Below are 19,331 nucleotides of genomic sequence, written 5' to 3' on the forward strand. Positions count from 1 at the left end.
TCGGTGGGCGGGAGGGGGGCAACGTGGTCTTGGGGGACAGGTGAGAGTGTGATCTTGGGGGACAGGCAGGAGAGGGGTCGTGCGGTCTCAGTGGATGGGCGGGAAGGGGCTGTGTGGTCTCAGGCAGGACTGAGGCACGCTCCCTACCAGAAAGCTGTTTGGCACAGGTAAAACCAAGTTTTCAAACGTGGGTTTGGTCGCGATTTGGGCATTTTGCCAGCGGGTGGTTTTGGAGGCTGAGCCTGCCAGGCAGTGGTGCTGTGCTAGGGGAGTGGGGGTGTCCAGGCGGGCCCCTGGGTGGACCCCAGCACCTCAGGTCTCCTGGGTGAGCCTGAGGACGCGCTCGGAGGAGGGCCTGCACTCAGGGTTCCCCGGGCGTCCGCTCCGTGCTGACTCGTTCAGGTGAGGTCGGCCCACTTCTGTGGATTTCACAGCAGAGATGGTTCTTGAGAGAACACGTGAGCCGTCCCTTCCTTCGTCAGCTTTGTCCAGACAGGTACTGCCCTCAGCAAAGCCATTTTCATTTTTGAAAGTGTTGAGAGCAACGTCGCTTGCACCCTCGTCTGGGGATGTCCTTAGCGCCGTAGACGTGAGGCGTCCCCTACTCCCCTACTTGAGGCTAGAGACTTCCCAGCTGCTGCTCATGTGCCTTTCCAGTCCAGTGGAGCTGGCCTGCTGGGTCTCCCCACCCCCAGCTGCGGGAACCTGAACCCTGGCTCCTGCCTGTCCGCTCCTGTCCACTCGCACCGCTGCTGTCCCAGTAGGCCCCTGGTTCTCAGCCCCCCACCCCGTGAACCACCGCCTGGAGGCTGGCTCAGACCCCCAGCCCCGAAGAACAGAGGCTGTCCGCCCAGCCGAGTTAGAAGCCCTCAGACTCCAGCTCACCCCTGGTGCACCCCTTGTACTCTGAGCCCTCCTGCAGAGCTCTGTGGAACTGTGCTTTCTGGTCACTCACAGTAAGGCGTTCTGGGGGCCTCGGTGGCTCAGTTGGTTGAGCACCTGACTCTTGATCTCAGCTCGGGTCTTGATCTTGGGGTCGTGAGTTCAGACCCTGCGTCAGGCTCTGCGCTGGTTGTGAAGCCTACTTAAAAAAAAAAAATTTCTTTTCCATCACTGTATATGAAATGACAAGGTCCTGGCACTATACGCAGAGTAGGAATTTGGGTGCCAGCTTAAGCTTTTCTGTCTCTCTTACTGGACAAAGTCTGTTGGGTTGGGGAGTTAGGCGTGCACTGTAGAAGGAGCTTGCTGACAGCATGACTGATCATAGAAATAGAACAAACACACAAGAGCTCGTTTCTCTGCACGTGGCTGAAACACCACCTGGAGAGACAGAGAGACGCAGAGAGACGGGGCAGGCGCAGCCCACATCCCCGAGGGAGGAGGCGGACATCAGTGCTGGATTGTCTGTTCTCAGCTTGAAGCCTCCTCCTCACCCAGCTCCTGACAAGAATGTGGTACTTAGTGAATTTTTGCTGCACGCCTCCACCAGGACATTCCTGAAGCATTGTCCTCCCCCCTCCGCCCCCCCCCGCAGTCAGTGACAAAAGGCACAGAATTGCATCTGTGAGTTTCTGAGAGGCCTGGCTGTTGTCTTAGCCCAATAAAGGCATGACCAGGGATTGCGTTGTCACGTCCTGAAAATAAAAATACGAAAGTAAAGGTCTTCTGATTAAGACATCAGCGCTACACACGTCTTTATTTGTTCTGTCCCAGTATTTTTTAAAAAGTTCGAGAAAATTACAGGGGGCTTTGGTTTTGAAGAACTGAATGGTGTTTTTATAACGTCACGAGCTGTACTGCGAATCCTTCATTATGGTTCACTTCTCTGCCCTGTGCACAGAGGGGTGGAAACGGAAGGGTTTTCAGAACGTTCAGAGAATAGATACGAGAAGAACAGCAGAATTTAAACCTGTTAAAGTGTGTATAAAAGGCAGGGTTTGTGTCATAAACACATTTTTCTTAATTCATCACAATGTGTTGTTAGATGTAATTCTTTGATCTGTCAGGACTTCCAGCTGAGTCTGAGAAAAAAGAGACTCGTTACAACTTGGGTATATAATCTACTGAAAATACACGTTCCTCTTCCCCCTGCTCCAACAATCCCTCCAAACTGCAGTCCATTCATGTGGGATTTCGAGGATGCAGCTCTGAGTGGGAATCAGTAGTTTCTTTGTTCATCACCGTGGCAACAAGCCCGCCTATCCTGAGCGGCTGGTGGATCTCGCAGGCTGATCGCAGGCTGGTGCTCTGGGCTCAGTGAGTGAGTTGGTGGCGGAGCAGGCTGGCGCTGCCATCCCCGGCCATGCAGGACCTGCCCCGGCGGGGCTCTGCCCTGCCCTTCCTCAGCGCCTTCCTGCAGGGCCGCCGGCACTCGGCCTCGGACCCTGTCCTGCAGCTGCAGCAGGGCCGCCGGGGCTCCGCCGCCCAGACGCTGTCCTCGTCCTCTCTGCAGGTGATGGTGGCCGTGGCCTCCGTCCGCCGCGCCGACAGGGACTCAGCGTGCCTCCAGAGAAAAAGTAAAGCTCTTTTCCTTCTTTCAGATTGCCACAGCTTTGAGTATGAACTGAGACTGCAGGTGGCATGCTGTGTTGAGACCGTCTAGGTTTTGACAGTTAATTCTGCGTTCCGCTTTTTACCGTCTGTTGCACTCAGGGCTTTAGTGGACATGGAATAGGAGATAAAGTGATCGGATGTTTTGTGCTTTTTCACGAAAACATAATTTTTGAAAAAACCCATGCCCTTGTAAAAGATCTGCTTTTACGGTTTCTTCTTCTTCGCCACCAGTGTGACACGTGGAGGTGATCATGTGCGAGCGCCTCTTCTGTGTCGGGAGGTCCTGCTCTTAGAGCACAAGGCAGCGGTTTCACTGTGGCAGAATGAGGGGGTGCGGCAGGAACGTCGTCTCCAATCCTGGAGGGCGTTCTCACGCCAATCTTCCATCTGGAGACTGGGTTTTGAATCTTCCCTTCCGTGTACATTCTAGGAAATCCAGGGCGTCCAACGCCAAAGTACACAAAGGTTGGAGAGCGGCTGCGACATGTGATTCCTGGACATGTGGCCTGCTCCGTGGCGTGTGGCGGCAGAGCTTGCAAGTACGAAAACCCGGCGCGCTGGAGCGAGCAGGAGCAAGCCATTAAGGGGGTCTACTCGTCCTGGTGAGTGGTCCTGGGCACCCGCGCTGGGCGGTGGGGCTGTGCAGCCTGCAGGCCTGGCAGCTCCAGCAGCGGTGTGAAACCTCGTTTCCTCGTCGGTGAGATGGAAATAATAAAATCACCCCATAGTGTTTTTTTAAGCAAGTGAAATGACGTGTGTAAAGTATCTTAAAGAAATGGTGACCGGGGAGGTCTTACATGTCAGAAGTTACTGGAAATAATGGATTCGGCTCTAAGTTTGAGAAGTTACAAGGTGCGTGTGTGGTTTCCTGGTCTGACGCAGGTACCGTTGGCCTCCTGTTTGCTCACGTCTGCCGCGTGAAAGGGCGCGCGTGGGTGCACACGCTGCCCATCTGCCTCAGTGGGGAGCCGTGCGCCATGTAGGCTCAGGATGGCGTAAGGCACACGCCTCGTGCGAAGTACGGGATGTGGCTCGCTCAGCATTCGGTCATACCGCTTTCTGTTCTTAACAGTAAACTGTCAAGTATGCCTGTTTTGATGTAGTGATACCTCTGAAAACGTATGGTAATCAAGCCACATCGTGTCTGAAACCCACTAAGAGTTCACCGTTTAAAGAACTCTAGCAGTGAGTCGTTTCTTGCAGCGGGAATCCCGCTTCCAGGTCAGACGTTTGTCGACCCGCTTACCTGACTGCACCCGCGCTCTTGCGTCCTGGGCTTGCTGGTATGCGTGTGGTGGTGGAATCGGGTCGGCTGTCCCCACTGCTCCCCACAGATCGCATTCCAGCCTGAGGAGTGTTGTGAGAAAGCAAACAATGTTCCTGAGATGTGGTTGGACCCTAAATTTCTAATAATGCAGCTCGAGGCCACATTAATATTTTTGTTTCACTGTTGACTAAGCCATCTGAGTCTTTCACCTCTGATGCTTTCATGGTCCTTCTGTCCTCGCCTTGGTCTAACTACTGCTGAATTTGGGGGGTCCCCGTTAAATGTCAGGACTCGCCCTGGGGGAGAGTTGTGGTATCCTTCTGGACCCTGATCAGCTCAGCCGACGTCTCTGTTACTGCTCAGGTTCATGTGGCCCACAGCCCCCGATGGACTGCCCGGTGTTTCTCACTAGAGCCCTAAGCAGGATCCGCTGTCTGTCGGGCCTCTGTCCATTCGTACATTCCATAAAAGTCCATTCGTCTACAGGCCAGGCGCTCTGCTAGACACTGTCACATTATAATGTCATCTTCATGAAGCGCTGGAAAAGTAGACATTGTTAATGTCCTTTTAGTGATGAGAGGATTGAGTCCGGAGCAACTAAGTAATCTACTACTTAGCTAGAAAGCAGAAAAGCCAGCGTTTGAAACCAGACCCGGCTGACCCCAAAGCCCAGATGTTTCGCTAAATCACAATAAGTCGGCATTTATTCATAACCACTCGCCAGGATTTGTGCTAAAGACTTTACACCCACACCTTGTCGAATTGTCGTGCCAACCCCACGAGGCAGGTGTTATCCCTGCCTCACACAACGGGTGACTGGGGGGGCAGAATTGCCTTTGATGCCCGATGAGGTGGCTCTGTCACGTCTGCTAGAATCTCATGAGAGTCCTTGAAAACACTCTGCTGCAGTCCACAAATACTTTACGTCCTGGAATTTTTTCCAGGCTTCCAGGGTCTCTTAGAGCCCTAATTGTGATGCAAAATTGAAGCCAGAGCTGTATAAGAAAATTGTTCTACAACTGTTGAAATCGTAGAAAAAACAGGGACTTGATAACTCGTTCTCTCAGTACTTAGAGCTAGAACGTTCCAGGTTTTGTGCATCTCACCAGCCCCGTCCTCCCACCTCAGGGTCACTGACAACATCTTGGCCATGGCTCGCCCGTCCACTGAGCTCCTCGAGAAGTACTGCATCATCGAGCAGTTCCGAAGGTAAATGCTACACGCTGACACACTTCGATAAGCCAGCTCGCGTCTTCTTGTCTGTCACTTTTGACTTCAAATAGTCAAAGAGTAGGCAGTGAAGGGCTTCTTTCAACTAGGAAGTTAAGGTTTTGAGAGTTATTAGTAATGTTTATTAATGCCAAAAGATGGTTGATTTTTTTAAAACTCTAGCTCTCAATATGGTAACTTCTTTCTTTTCTCCGGTAAGCCATGGCATAAAAACAATCATCAACCTGCAGCGCCCTGGGGAGCATGCCAGCTGCGGGAACCCCCTGGAACAAGAAAGTGGCTTCACGTATCTTCCTGAAGCTTTCATGGAGGCCGGCAGTAAGTCCCCCACTTCCCCTCCGTGAGTTACCAAGGACAGCACCCAGGCTTTCGCCCACTCTGCTCTTGGGTCAGAGGGTGATGGAATGAACGAACGCTTACTGTAGGCTCCCAATGGGGGAGATGAGCTGATTGATTCTAGATAATGCGACCATTCTTCTCTGGCGTTGCTGTTGAAAGTACAGGATTTCTTTTGTCCCGTGCGAGCGATCTTGGGACGAGCCCTGTAGAAATAAAGCGTGCATGAATTGCCATCATAGTGCGCCAGACCTGTCCTACCCATCCGTCCCATCCCGTGGTACTGCTCTCTGTTCCGACTCAGACCACACGGCTTACTCATGGCAGCGGGACTGGAACACAGCACTCACTCATGCTGTTACTGAAGCCCGACTCTGCCCCTGGGTGGTACTCAGGGGTTCTTTACTGGGCAGTCCCAGGAGCCCAAGTCCGGGAGCCTAGGGATGGGGTCACTCAACACGTGCCATTCTCACCAGGCTGGAAAGGACCAGCCCAGGCCACTTTGGGGACTTGTTTCTAAGAAGCGTGTGCCTCGCTTTTTTGTCTCCACTAGGTGGAAAATCTGTATGCACCCAGCTTGTGCCACTTGCCAGTCCTTTAAACGCATTTCCACGCTTGAACAAGATGGCGTGCTGTCCTTCTGTGGCTGAGTAATTTGGGTGAAGGTCGTGGCTTTTATTAATCTGCAGTCCTGTTTCTCCTTAATTGTTTCTGGCTGAGTTTTAGCAGGAAATGTCTTGAGTAATAGAGAATGTGCTTTGTAAGAAATGCAAACAGTGAATTTACCGGAAATATAAAGAACCTATTATTTTAGCCTCCGCATGCAGTGCAGCCAGCCTGCCTCACAGCTGTGCGCTTTTCACGAATCCACGCGCTTCCTTCACACGGCTGCTCACGTACTGTCCTTTATGTTGATTTTTCTTCTCTGTTCTCTGTTTCATTGTCCAGTCTATTTCTACAATTTCGGATGGAAGGATTACGGTGTGGCATCGCTTACCACTGTCTTAGACATGGTGAAGGTGACGACATTTGCCTTACAGGAAGGGAAAGTAGCCATCCATTGTCATGCAGGGCTTGGTCGAACAGGTAAATTCTAGGAAGTGGACTTACTGTCTTAGAGCATATCTAAACCTGGACAGAGCGATGCTTCCTAATACGAGGAGAGAAGAGAAGTAGTTTTCAGAATCCTGTCGGAGTTTTGGATTCAAATGAAAGAACCCACTGAAAGAAATTTGAACTATCTTTGGAAAAGACAGTTTCAGTGACCATTTATTTGTGAGAGTATTTTTGAAAGACCTAGGACTGAAAACTCATCATATTTAGTAAACAGATGGGTTTCCACGGCTCACTAAATGATCCGTCTGGTTTTTCTTCTTCAAAGGAAAAAAAAAAAAAACCCAACACTTTAATAGTTAATGTATTTTAAAAATGGCGTTTTCCTTAACCAAAGTAATGAGAATAGAAAGCATTGTTTTATTTGGTGTGCTCTAGGCATTTTACACTTTTGTTTTTTTAAGTCTTGGGCAACAATGTGCACGTTGAAGGAGGTTAAGTAGTTTGCTACGCTGAGTAAGTGGCAGAGCCAGGATTTAAATTCAGGGCTGGAAGGATTTGGGTGGTGACGGGAGTCTATCTGTGCTTCAAATTCTATGTAAAAATCAATGATTTTACTTAAAAATGCAGCAAATCTCAGTGTAGTGCTGATACTATTACAAAAGCAAATACCTTAAGGTTAGAATCTTAATTGTAGCCTGGTCCAAGCAGACACCTGAGCTGTGCGCCAGCCCCCGGGTCTCCACGTGCCTGGGAGCATTGGGAGGGCAGGGGCTCTGTCCTGCTTGCTTAACAGACTTGGCGAACCACACGCATGTCTTCTGATTTGCCTTTTATCTTGATATTAGTCAACTGTTATTGTTGGATTAATTGATCAATTATCACCAGTATGTTATTCATTTTAATTTGATATTAATTAATGCAAATGTATAATGTTTGTAATGTTAAGTTTGTTTTCTTTAATAACAAGTACTTACAGAATAAAGTTATATCTTGGTTTGGAGAAAAGTACTATTAGTATAAACGAAAAGTCCAGAAATAGACTGAATATGAATAATAATCCCCAGGTAAAAAATACCCAGAAAGGAAAAATGCCAGGCTGGGGATGTGGCAACAACTGATGGCAAAGCTGGCAGGGGTGGGAAGGAAGTGTGCAGGGAGGGGTGATAACGGAGGGATTGTGGTCCAGCCTCTGATCCTCCTGTTCCCCAGCCCCACGGGGACCACATCAAATCCACGGTCTGCTTTCTGCTCTGAACACCCTTAAAATATCCCATCCAGTCAGTCCACACACCTTGGTGGACCTTCCCCTCACATCTCCCTCATCCCCTCTCACTTCCTTGTCCCCCTCACCACAGTCTCCCTCATCCCCCCACCATACTCCCCCTCGTCCCCCCACCACACTCCCCCTCGTCCCCCCATCCCCTCGCCACCTCCCCCTCGTCCCCCCATCCCTTGCCACACTTTCTTGGTCCCCCTCACCCCCTCTCACTCCTGCATCCATCCCCATCACCCACACTGTCGTCCTCTGGGTAGAGAGATGACTGGATTCTCAGGGGAAGACGTGACATACAGACAGGGAATAAACACTTGTACAAGAAGTCAGTAAGTTATAGTGGCTCTTAAAATAATTCTTAATATGCTTTCCTAACACATACTCAAATTTTAAATCTTGAAGAGTGATAACTAAACGATAACCTTCTTCATACCAATCTTCTCTTTATCTCTAGGCGTTTTAATAGCATGTTACTTGGTTTTCGCCACGAGAATGACTGCTGACCAAGCAATTATATTTGTTCGGGCGAAGCGACCCAATTCCATACAAACTCGAGGACAGCTCCTCTGTGTAAGGGAATTTACCCAGTTTCTCATCCCTCTCCGCAATATATTCTCTTGCTGTGACCCCAAGGCACACGCCATTACTTTAGCACAGTATCTGATTCGCCAGCGGCATCTGCTTCATGGTTATGAGGCCCGCCTTCTGAAACACGTACCCAAAATCATCCACCTCGTTTGCAAACTGTTGCTGGATTTAGCTGAGAACAGGCCAGTGGCGACAGAAGAGGTGGCAGAGGGGCCCAGCCTGTGTGCGGAAATCGAAAAGACTGTTTCTGAGGTGATCACCATGCAGCTGGACAAAGAGTTACTGAGGCAGGGCAGTGACGCCTCAGACTCCTTGCCGCCCGCTGCAGTGGCCGTGGATTTTGAGAATCAGGATGTGATTCTTTCCAGCGAACAGCAGATTGACCCTCTTTGGAAGAGGCGGAATGTTGAGTGCCTTCAGCCCCTGACGCCTCTGAAAAGGCGATTCAGCTACAGCGACTCTGACTTAAAGAGGGCTGAGTCACTTCTGGGGCAGGGGGCAGCTCCATGGACGGGGCCTGCCGCAGCCTTGCTTGGCCATAACCCCAGACAGCAGAAGCCCATAAGCCACTGTCACACCCCCCAGTCTCCACAGCTTGATCTGAGTAAGGAAACGCTGGTCCGAAATACATTCTCTTTCTGGAATCAAGCTAAATTTGGAGGCCTGGAAGGACTCAGGGATGAGGGGTCACCGGGTTTCCATAGGGAGACTGCTGCGAAGGAAGTACAGCGGAGTAGAACCTTCTCCTCGGGGGTTTCGGGTCCCTACAACCCTGGGGATCCAGTGAGACCCAGCTTTGCGGATGTCCCTGGGGAACCGGACCGTTGTCCCCAGCAAGCGCCCCGTCTGTGTGGGGCTCCCTCCGCTCACTGCTCTGAGACTCCCCGCAGCCTCGGGGACCGTGACTTCCTCTGCAAAGTACCCTCCTCGGTTGGACCCACAGCCCAGGAAGGCAAAGACCTGCCTGAGGTCACTGCGCACACTGCTTCGCAGGCCAAACTGAGTGCCGAAGCCAGGAGAGTGCTGGCTGCCAAAGCCCTGGCAGATCTCAGTGAGCTTGCAGAAGAGGAGGGAGTGAAAAGGAAGGTAGAGATGTGGCAGGTACTTCTACTTCACTTAACTAACGTGTGGGAAGCACTTCGGTCGGGGCCAAAACAGCGTCTTACCAAATTTAAGTGCGACAGGAATCTGAAGACCTGTTTGTGTCACACTTAACTTTGGAACTTGAGGTTTCTCGGTGTCTGTGTGAAAGAACGGGCTCAACACCTAGTACTTAGGGTGCTTGAGTGAGCAGGGCGTGGGTGCTCGTTGACGGGTCGGGCGGGGGGCTTCCTTCTGGCTGGGCCCGTGAGACCTGGCCTGGGGGCCGCTCTGAGCATCTCTAACCAGAACTCAGGTCAGGGAGCTGCACCTGGAGAACCACAGAGAGAGGTTCTTTCCCCGAGTGGTGGACCCAAGTGCTGAGTGAGGTGGGGGGGGGGGTGGGGGGGTGATTCCACAGAGCAGACGGAAGCAGCCATGGAGTGCCTTTGTGCTGTCACTTTTTCTTGACCTTGGGTCTTTGGGGTCCATTTCTTGGCTTTTAAGTTGGAATGTGAAATTTTAACCCCTTTCTGTGGTGCGCTTTCATTAGAAACACAGTCTTAAATCAGCTGTACTCTTCACCCGGCATGAGCAGCTAGTGTAGACAAAAGGCAGGCCTTCCCACGTAGTTACCAGAAGCTAGTAAACCGCCCATGTGTGGAGCTGACAGGCCCGGCTCCGTGGGATCTAGACTCCTTAGCCCATAATGTCCCACAAATCATTCGCGTAGCTGCTCCTGTGTATTCTAAGTTAATAAGCAAGGCACGTGCACTTTCCAGGAGGGTCAGAACCTTCCAGGTGCAGAGGTGGGAACTGAGGCAAGGAATCTCGCACCCGCTTACGGCCGTGTCACCGCAGAGCAAGTGCTCGTTGTCATCAGAGCCACGGGTGTTTGCCGAGTGAATACCTAACACACACAGATTTCCCACAACATGAAGTCTTTTCTTTCCGCTCCAAACTGAACAAGCCTTTCGCTCAGTCTGTGGGCCCCTCCTTTACGTGGCCGTGGGCCACAGAGCTCGTGGCGGGACCCCTCGTGGGCCAGTCCTGCGCGGCTGGACTGTCATGTGAAAGCATTTCCTAGAGGTGAACACAGCCCCTTGGTTTAGATAGGCTTGCCCTCTGTTTCCTTTTCTGGATTTCATCATGGGCCTTTGAGCAATAAGACCAGTTAGTTGAATTCTGTGATTTGGACCACACAGTGCTGCCTGTTCCCTCTCATCTGCTGTTACGTCACCTGCTCTCGCAGGAACCCGTAAGGCAGGGGATACCCCACAGATTCTTTGTTAACTTAACAGTCCTCATGAGTTAAGCATCACAGACCGGGAAATCAAGGGTCACAGGGGTCGGGTCATGTGGCCGAACACAGCTGCGCGGGTGCAGCTCAGAGAACTGCTGTCGTGTCAGAGAACGTGACAACGTGACGGCATTTTACTGGGCGAGCCTTTGGTTCGTGCCGTCCCGCCCAGCCTCTGGTCACAACTGCACACCAGATCTGCCATGTGCATGATCGGTGGGGAACGGGGTCCCCACAGCCGAACTTCATGGCCTCTTTATGAGATAACGAAGAGGGACCTGGAGCCACGGGACCCGGCAGCAGCGCGGCAGGAGCCTCACGTCTGGGGTTCAGCCAAACGCGGGGAATGCTGTGTGCCCCCTTCTCACTTCGGGCCTCTGAGCGAGGGCCCCCTCCCCTGGGCTGCACGTGTGCCCTTTGGGCCTCCAAGGATGGTGAATGAATGCATGTGGCAATTATTATGCATATTACTGTAGCACACACGCACCGTATTGACTGAAACCTAGGTCTGAACCCCATCAGAAGTTAAAACTCTTCTTTTCCCTGCTCTCTGTGAGGTCAGCATTCAAAGCCGCCTGCAGGCGTTTGGGGTGTGGGCAAGACTTCGGGTCACTCCCCCCATCGGATCTCAGGACGCGGGCTTGTCCCGTGTTCACATGGGACTCCGGAAGGGAATTGAAAAGAAGTGCATTTGCCCCGCTTGTCGCCTTCTAAGCTCTTTGCTGGGGCCGTCTTGGGGGGTTTAGTCGGAGCTCTTCTCACCCAGGGTAACGCAGATGTGCTCTCAGTCACGCTTTTTCCTCTGCCGTTCCGCTTCATTGCGGTGAGTATTTCTGCTTTGTTCCAAGCACCCTGAAAAGGAAGGCTCCCTCTCCCTCTTCCTGAACAGTTTCTGTGGTTTCGGGGTGGGGTGCAGAGCTTAGCGCTGAGGCCAACCCTCCCTCTGTGGTTGGGGGGTGGGGGGTGGTTCTTGAGCAGACCTTAAGCTAAATCGGCCCAACATGCAGGGCCCCCAGCTTCATAGACCGAAACTGAGGCTCAGAGAGCCTCAGTGTCTCAGCCCAGTGTGCCACCTGCTGGTGGGGGCACTGGGAAGGTCCCGATCCACAGCCTGGAGCCCGGGACTGTCACTCATGGACAGCCTGAGGGCCTTCAAACCTCAGTGGTGCTGCCTCTCTGTCTCTCCCTCTCCCCCTCCCCTCTCCCTTCTCACCCCTCCTCCTCATTTCCCTCTCCTTCCCCTCCCCTCCCTCTCCCCCTCTCCCTTCTCACGCCTCCCTATTCCTTTTCTCCCTCCCCATCCCCTCCCCTCCCTTTCCTCCTCACCTCTCCCTCCTCACCTCTCCCTCCTCACCTCTCCCTCCTCACCTCTCCCTCTCCCTTTACCCCCTCCCTCCTCCTCTTCCTCACCCCTCCCCCTTTTCTCCCTCCTCTCCTCTTCCCCCCGTCCCTCCCCTCCTCTCACTCTACCTACCCCTTTCCCCTCCCCTCTGTCCCTCTTCCTTCTCTTCCCCTCTCCACTCCTCCCCCTCCCCTCCCCCTCCCCTTCCCCTCCCCTTCCCCTCCCCTTCTCCCTCTCCCCTCCCCTTCTCCCTCTCCCCTCCCCTTCTCCCTCTCCCCTCCCCTTTTCCCTTCTCCTCTCCCCCTCTCCTCTCCTCTCTCCCTCCCTCCCCCTCTCTCCCTCCCCTTTCACCCTTCTCCCTGTCCTCTCCATCCCTCCCCTCCCCTTTCTCCCTCTCCTTCTCCCTCTCCCTCTCATTCTTCCTCTCCTTCTCCCTCTCTTTCTCTCCTTCCTCTCCCTCTTTCTCTTCCTCTTTCTTCTCTTCTTTTTAGAAAGAACTGAATTCCCGAGACGGAGCTTGGGAAAGAATATGTGGCGAAAGGGACCCTTCCATCCTGTGCAGTTTAATGTGGTCTTGGGTGGAGCAGCTGAAGGAGCCTGTGATAACCAAGGAGGACGTGGACATGTTGGCTGGCAGCCACACAGAGGCCGCAGAAGCGTTGTTTTTGTTAGAGAAGGTAAGAGGCTGTTGGCCAGTTGATAAGTTAACCAAGGCCCACAAAGTGCGGGCTTCGTGCTCAGAACTCTTGCGGAAAAGGGAACTCGTGCCGAATCCCATATCTGGGGCTCATTTAGGTTTTTCCAAGGCGGGAAGAGATGCACACCCAGCCTAACACTTAGAAGATGCAAAACCAGGGGCTCCTGGGTGGCTCAGTCGGTTAGGCATCCAACTTCGACTCAGGTCATGATCTCACGGTCCGTGAGTTTGAGCCCCGCATCGGGCTCTGTGCTGACTGCTCAGAGCCTGGAGCCTGTTTCGGATTCTGTGTCTCCCTCTCTCTCTGACCCTTCCCCGTTCATGCTTTGTCTCTCTCTGTCTCAAAAATAAATAAATGTTAAAAAAAAAAAAATTTAAAAAAAAGAAGATGCAAAACCAAAAAGGGAAAATACCCATGATTCTAGGAACACCACTTTGAACATTTTCAAGTCCTTTCTTTCAAACATTTGTTAAGAAGCTGCAAATCCTTTCAGAAACAACTTCGTATTTCATGTTTCAGACACACACGCTCGCACGCGACCTTATAGATGAGGACGCCCCGTGTCTGGAGTCCATTTGCCAGGCTGCCCTCTGAGCAGCTGCCTGACAGAGATGAACCTGGAGGGGAGACGGGGGCAGGTCACCCCTGGGGCGTCAGCCAGGCCCTCGCTGGGTCATAATTTCTGTTTTCAGCTTTGTTCGCCTCCACGGCCCAGACAGAGTGCAGCCCCACCTTACAGGGAAGAGGGGCAGCGTGTGTAGAGCAGGACTCGAACTCTGATCTGGCACAAAGCTCGCGCCCATCTGTCACACGGCACCCGCCCCGGGTTCCACGGCCTTCACTGCCATCCCCGCATACAGGGCACTTATGTTATTTCAAGTTGTTACCCCTCCACACAGCCCTGTAGTGTTGAGTTCTGCTTGCGGGTCCTCTGCGTTTCAGATCAGGTCCTTACAGTAGATTTCAGAGGCCACAGCAGGGGCGCCTGTACTGGGCGCAAGTTCTTCCAGTGCTGAGGTGTCTCCTTTGCTTCTCTGAAGTGAACAGCCCCCGGGGGGGGTCAAGCCGGACACCCCCGTCCTTCCCCTGAGGTTCCAGCTGGCGCACTGCTGGAGGCCACAGCACTGTCTGTCTGTCCCCCATGCTGGTCCTCCTGTCTATCCCAGTGCTAAGTCAGCATTCGCTAGCTGCACAGAACCAGTTTTGTCCAGAAATAAGCGGATCGTCTCTGTTCACGGCAAGGAAGACATTTGATCTGCAATGACAGTTTTACTCTGTATAATAACTCCGCAGCTTGGATGTTATCTCCTGAAAGCTTTTCAGATTACACTAACACCCAACAGTGAATATTGGTAGAGCGCTTGGTAGGTCGTTCAGTATCAGAGGTTCTGAGTACTTGGTCACAACCAGTTCCTGGCTCTGCAGTTGCTTTGAGTTTATTTCTTGAGGCATTTTTCAAACCGCTTGTTTGATTTTGATTTTGATTTTGATTTTGATTTCTGCAAACACAGGGCCAGCACCAGACCATTCTCTGCGTGTTGCACTGCATTGTGAACCTGCAGCCCATCCCTGCGGATGTGGAGGAGGCCATCCTTGCCCGCGCCATTAAAGCCTTCACCAAGGTGGGTCACACGCTGCAGGGGGCATAATCCAGAGGTCACTCACCTGCTCTGAAATAAAACTTTCAGCTCTGTTTTTCCTTAATGGAAGTGTGTTTGACATTTCTCAAATGTAGTTGTAGACTTTAGCCAAAATATATTAATTTCCCAACAGTGCTATCAGAAAGAGCTGAACTTTTTGAAGAACGTTGGAACAGAGAGCTTTGATAGAGAAACACTTGGATGTTGAGAAAATACTTCTAAATCACATGCCTGGTAGGAGTCAGAGAGTCTTTTCTGGTGGAGGAGTTCTACCTTGGGCATAAACAAGTAACCGGCCCCTGAGAATCCAGCATCCGCCATTAATGGCCCGGTCCCCTGTCCTGTTAGCAAATTTAAGCAGAAAGTGAAAGAGGGGCACCTGGATGGCTCGGTCGGTTAAGCGACCGACTTCAGCTCAGGCTATGATCTCACGTGAGTTCGAGCCCCGCGTCAGGCTCTGTGCTGACAGCTCAGAGCCTGGAGCCTACTTCAGATTCTGTGTCCCTCTCGGTCTGCCCCTCTCTCGCTCATGCTCTCTCTCTCAAGAATAAACATTAAAAAAAAAACTTTAGGGGCGCCTGGGTGGCTCAGTCGGTTGAGCGTCCGACTTCGGCTCGGGTCATGATCTCACAGTTCGTGGGTTCAAGCCCTGCGTCGGGCTTTGTGCTGACTGCTTGCTCAGAGCCTGGAGCCTGCTTCAGATTCTGTGTCTCCTACTCTCTCTGCCCCTCCCCCATTCACACTTTGTCTCACTCTGTTTCTCAAAAATAAATGTAAAAAAAAAAAACTTTAAAAAAAAAGAAAGTGAAAGAAAAGGTTCCTTCATATATACGCCCTTTTGGCTTACAGCAGTGCTTCCTGGCTGAAGCAAAGCCAGGTCCATGCCAGGGGAAAGGGCACCCCTTACCCTGCAGCCTCTCATAGGCCATGTGGAAACGGCCTTAAACAAAGAGCCCCGCTTTTCAGTGACAGCATCTGTGGTAAATGTTAGTGATGACCCTAGTTATGTTTGTCCGCGTTCACAGCGTCTTCCCCTCCGCTCTCCAAGGTGCTGTCCTTCCTGCAGCTTCCTCGTTACCGGTGGGGTCTTTGTGGCACTGACCGCCCTGGTCTCCTGGTCTCTTGTTGACAGTTTCCAGAGCCAGTGGCTCAGACCCAGGGTGCATGGTCCTTCACATCTGCATTTATGTCTTCATGGACCGTGAGGCCACCTGCCCTTGGGGAGGGCTTAGCTGGATGCTTAGCAAAGTGAACAATTCAAACCACTACTAAGGTTAATGAGAAGTTTTTGCAGGTAGGATAGACAATATGATTTCATTTCTGAATTTAACTGAAAAAAATTATTAGTGTTTGTTTCTCTAAAGGTGGTGGGAATTCTGTACAATTTCTGTTGGCCTTTTAGAGGATCCTAATGAAAAGTTAAACATAGGAGCTGTTCCAAACCCAAGTGTAAAGAGGTTGGGAGATGTTGGGTGTCTCCCCGGGTGCATGGTCTTGTGAGCAGAGGCCCCGACCACTCTTGTCCAGGGCTGGCTCTTTGAGGAGAGCTGTGCAACAGCTGCGGCATATGAGGAAGGTCCTGGTACCCTTTGGCCAGAGCTTTCCAGGCCCGCTGCGGCCCCTCATCAAACACTGGGGTCACCTAAGCCCGGAGTCATCGGCTATGATGCAAAGCCCTTGTGTGCGCGGCCTCCGCCTGGGCCGCTGCGCATCACCCCCACCTCATCGAGGATGGGGATGTGGAGGGCAAGGGGACCCCGTGATTGGGACGCACACGCTGTCCGGAGTCATAGACTTGTTTGTCTCTGAGCCAGTGGTCTTGTGTCCACAGATGTGCTAGCCGGGCACAGCCTTCCTGCACCCCCTCCGGAGGAGGGGTTACTGACTGGGTGGCTCGTTTCTGTAGGTGTGGGTGTGGGTGGAGGTGTCCCGTTCTGTGTCCTACCATCACTCGACCCTGTGTCCCGGTGAACATGGGCAAACAGTCCACGAGCATGGACACGGTACCTCCCCACCAAGGGGTGAGCTGGCTGGCTTCTGGGACAATTTTCTGTGTGGCAGATGAAGCCGCGAGCCTCTGCCGACTCCTCCCGGAAGTGCTAAGGAGGGAGGGAGGGGGGTCAGTCCCGTGTCACGGAGGTCGGCTGTGAGCTGACGCAGCATGGCTGGCAGGTGGAAAACCAGGCTCCCTGTCGGGTGGCTGCGGTGCGGCCGTGCGGCTGTTGTGCTCTTTCCTGTGCCACCAGCGATTAGTGTCAGGTTCACCACTCCGCCCTCGTGGCTGCCCTGCCTCAGGACAGCCTGTGAGTGGACCTGTCCAGGCGCTGGATTGAATCTTTTGTTTTCGTTCATAAGTTTGCCTTTGGCACAGTCAACAGTTCTAATACAGTCTCTCGGTTATAATTAACGTGGGACGTGAGTTGTGTGTGTTTAGTTGAATATAACTGTGTTTGTAAGTCAGGTTTTCTCCACCCCCTTTCTCTTCTCCCAAAACAGGCTGATTAAAATTCTGTTACGGTGTCCTGAATCCATATATTCTTTGTCACCAGGTTAATTTTGACTCTGAAAACGGACCAATAGTTTACGACACCCTAAAGAAAATATTTAAGCACACACTGGAGGAGAAAGGGAAAATGACAAAAGATGGCCCTCAGCCTGACGTTTAGTGACGCTTCCCCACGGCGGACACTCCAGACCCGGAGACCCAGGCGGCGTTCGTGCGTACAGATGAACAGGAAGGGGGTGTGGAGCCGTTTCGGGTCCCAGCACTTTATCCAGACGCTCTTGGTTTGTGCAAAGAACACTCATTTCTGTTGCGAGCGATTATTTATTTTAAAATACCCTTGAGCTACATTTTTGTGTTGAAAAATTGCCATAATGTTGGTGCCACTTTCTTGTATTTATTTAACTGAATTAATATTGTGTTAATATGTTAAGTACATGGTGTTTACATCTTTATTCTTTTTGACGTTTTGGAAAAAGTTGTAATTCTTCTTTCCAAAACAGCTATTTTGTTGATGGAGCTCTTGCTGGAGTTTTTACCAAGTAGGCAATTTTAGCAGTAAAACTTCACTGTGGATCCGTGAGCCTGATCCATGACCTGAGGAAGTCACAAAGTGTCTTCAACTATTTTGTATTTGTTAAGAAGGCGATTGATAACATTTTTAAAGGATTTTTTTAATTTGGAAATTTTTTGTTTTTTCTTTTTATAAATGTGTCAAAGGGTTTCAAAGTATATTATTTTTTGGAGTGATTTAGTTTTGTGTTAAGGGTGGTCATGAGGTGGTTGGATTTTTTTATCGTAGGAAGTAGACTCGGGCCTCCAGATGGCCTTGCTGATCTCTCCGCACATCCAGCCTTACTCTCTCCAAACAGCGTCTTCACAGGAAGTGGTCAGGCAGACCCTGTGCTGACGGTGTGAGGTGTGAGGGCCGCACGGATCAGGCGTCAGGCCCAGGCAGGCACTGTGCTGACGGTGTGAGGGCCACGCAGCCCGTACCTCCCACGTCCGTCCTTCTGCAGACCCCGCTGCCCTAGGGCCCTGTCTTTTGCCACTTTTCACTAGGAAAATTAAGATTCTTAAACTGAAATGTGAGCACGTAGCCTGCATTCACCATATGGGCTTTAGTTAAGTAAGTAAACTATTTGTTGCCTGACTAGTAACTGCCTAACGGGTTCTTTGTGGACCGAGCTGTCATTCAGCAGTTGAGGCTGTAACAAATGTGTGCAGTTATCAGAGGCCAGGCCGCACAGGGTGATCGTTTTTCCCAACAGATGTGATACTAATCAAACCAGTTTCACACTAAAGCTGTCACGCTATTTTAGAGACAGAAACTTGGGGGAAGCGAGACTAACCTTGGATGAGATTCTCCAACTCCTGCGTCTCTGAATCCGGCACTGGCACATCAGAAACGTTTTAGTCATTATGGGTCTTACCGACTCTGGCGGCAGATGCTGAATGCCGTTTCCTCCTACACTGTTTGAATTTTCTTGGGAAACCAGATCCAGTGAATTTTAATGAACTGGGTTGCCTGTTGCTGAGATTTCTCATTTTTAAGTGCCTGATCTGGGAAAGAAGGGGAGAAAAGATTACATTTTATCCAAAGGTACATTATAAAAATATGTTTTTTACCCAAAAAGATGTTTACCCACGTGTCTGTCAGTGTCACATGGACAAGGGCCAGCAGGGTTCGTTCGACAAGTGGCTGTTGGCCTGTGTCTGTGATGATCAGGTTAGAGCACGGATCCCGCGCAGCCACAATGTGACCACGGCCGCACGCCAGCCTGAGGAGGCCGGTGGGACAGGTAAACCAGGCTGTCTCCAGGTTTTGTATTTATTCGAATAAAAGTGCAAACAACAAACCATAAGGCTCGTATGTCTTTAGCTTGGAGCTCTTGAGACCCTGACGATACGGAGGTGCCCTGGGAGGAGATGACCCTGTGGGCTGTGGTCAGCCCAGACTTTGCTGGTTCCAGACGAGCAGGTGGGGGTGGGAGGGGAGCAGGGCTCCAGGTGGAAGGAGTGAGGGGAGTCTTGAGGTCAGCGGGGCTCCTGCCTTTCCTGTATTGGAGTGGGTGAGGAGTTCTCTGTAGCCCAAAGGAAGGACCTCCGGGGTGGGGGATTCGGCTCCAGGGCCAAGAGCGCACACATCCAGAACTGACCGCCATGGCCGCACACGCGCTCTGCCTCAGGCCAGAGAGAAGTATTGTTCACACTTGCCTGATGAAGGAGTCCCGGTCTGACGGACTCCAGACCCCGTGCTCTTCCCCCCAAAGCCGCCTGTGTGTGGCGTGCCCGGCAGGGACCGCAGGGCCCTTTCAGCGTTGGGCTCTGTGGTGGCACCATAGAGCATCGTGTTGTTTGTGACTTAGCGATGGTCTCCATCCTCTGGAGCAGGCTGGGCTGCCGTGGTGCTGTCATGTGATCTCAGCATATCACACTTAGGAAGCGCGGGACTTCCTGTC

At 51.7% G+C, this 19,331-nt stretch overlaps 1 protein-coding gene across 11 annotated transcripts in view; it reads left to right on the forward strand.

The window, feature by feature from the left end:
• PTPDC1 (protein tyrosine phosphatase domain containing 1) overlaps nucleotides 1-18,728 on the forward strand; it is a 62,179-nt gene extending 43,451 nt beyond the window's left edge. For 9 of the 11 annotated variants that reach the window (XM_086684782.1, XM_086684790.1, XM_086684785.1 and 6 more), the window contains 8 exons: nucleotides 2,987-3,158; nucleotides 4,952-5,032; nucleotides 5,253-5,371; nucleotides 6,338-6,475; nucleotides 8,173-9,407; nucleotides 12,520-12,705; nucleotides 14,238-14,348; nucleotides 16,916-18,728. In XM_086684782.1, coding sequence (XP_086540908.1) covers nucleotides 2,987-3,158; nucleotides 4,952-5,032; nucleotides 5,253-5,371; nucleotides 6,338-6,475; nucleotides 8,173-9,407; nucleotides 12,520-12,705; nucleotides 14,238-14,348; nucleotides 16,916-17,032 — 2,159 coding nt within the window. In that variant the 3' untranslated portion in view covers nucleotides 17,033-18,728. Of the gene's footprint in view, nucleotides 1-2,209; nucleotides 2,520-2,986; nucleotides 3,159-4,951; nucleotides 5,033-5,252; nucleotides 5,372-6,337; nucleotides 6,476-8,172; nucleotides 9,408-12,519; nucleotides 12,706-14,237; nucleotides 14,349-16,915 lie in introns of those variants that run through there. The other 2 variants (XM_086684780.1, XM_086684789.1) reach the window with 2 other exon arrangements.
• Nucleotides 18,729-19,331: the final 603 nt, after the last annotated feature.

The sequence above is a fragment of the Puma concolor genome, chromosome D4, assembly GCF_028749965.1.
Source record: "Puma concolor isolate L17-30 chromosome D4, mPumCon1.1.hap2, whole genome shotgun sequence".
NCBI classification, from domain to species: domain Eukaryota; kingdom Metazoa; phylum Chordata; class Mammalia; order Carnivora; family Felidae; genus Puma; species Puma concolor.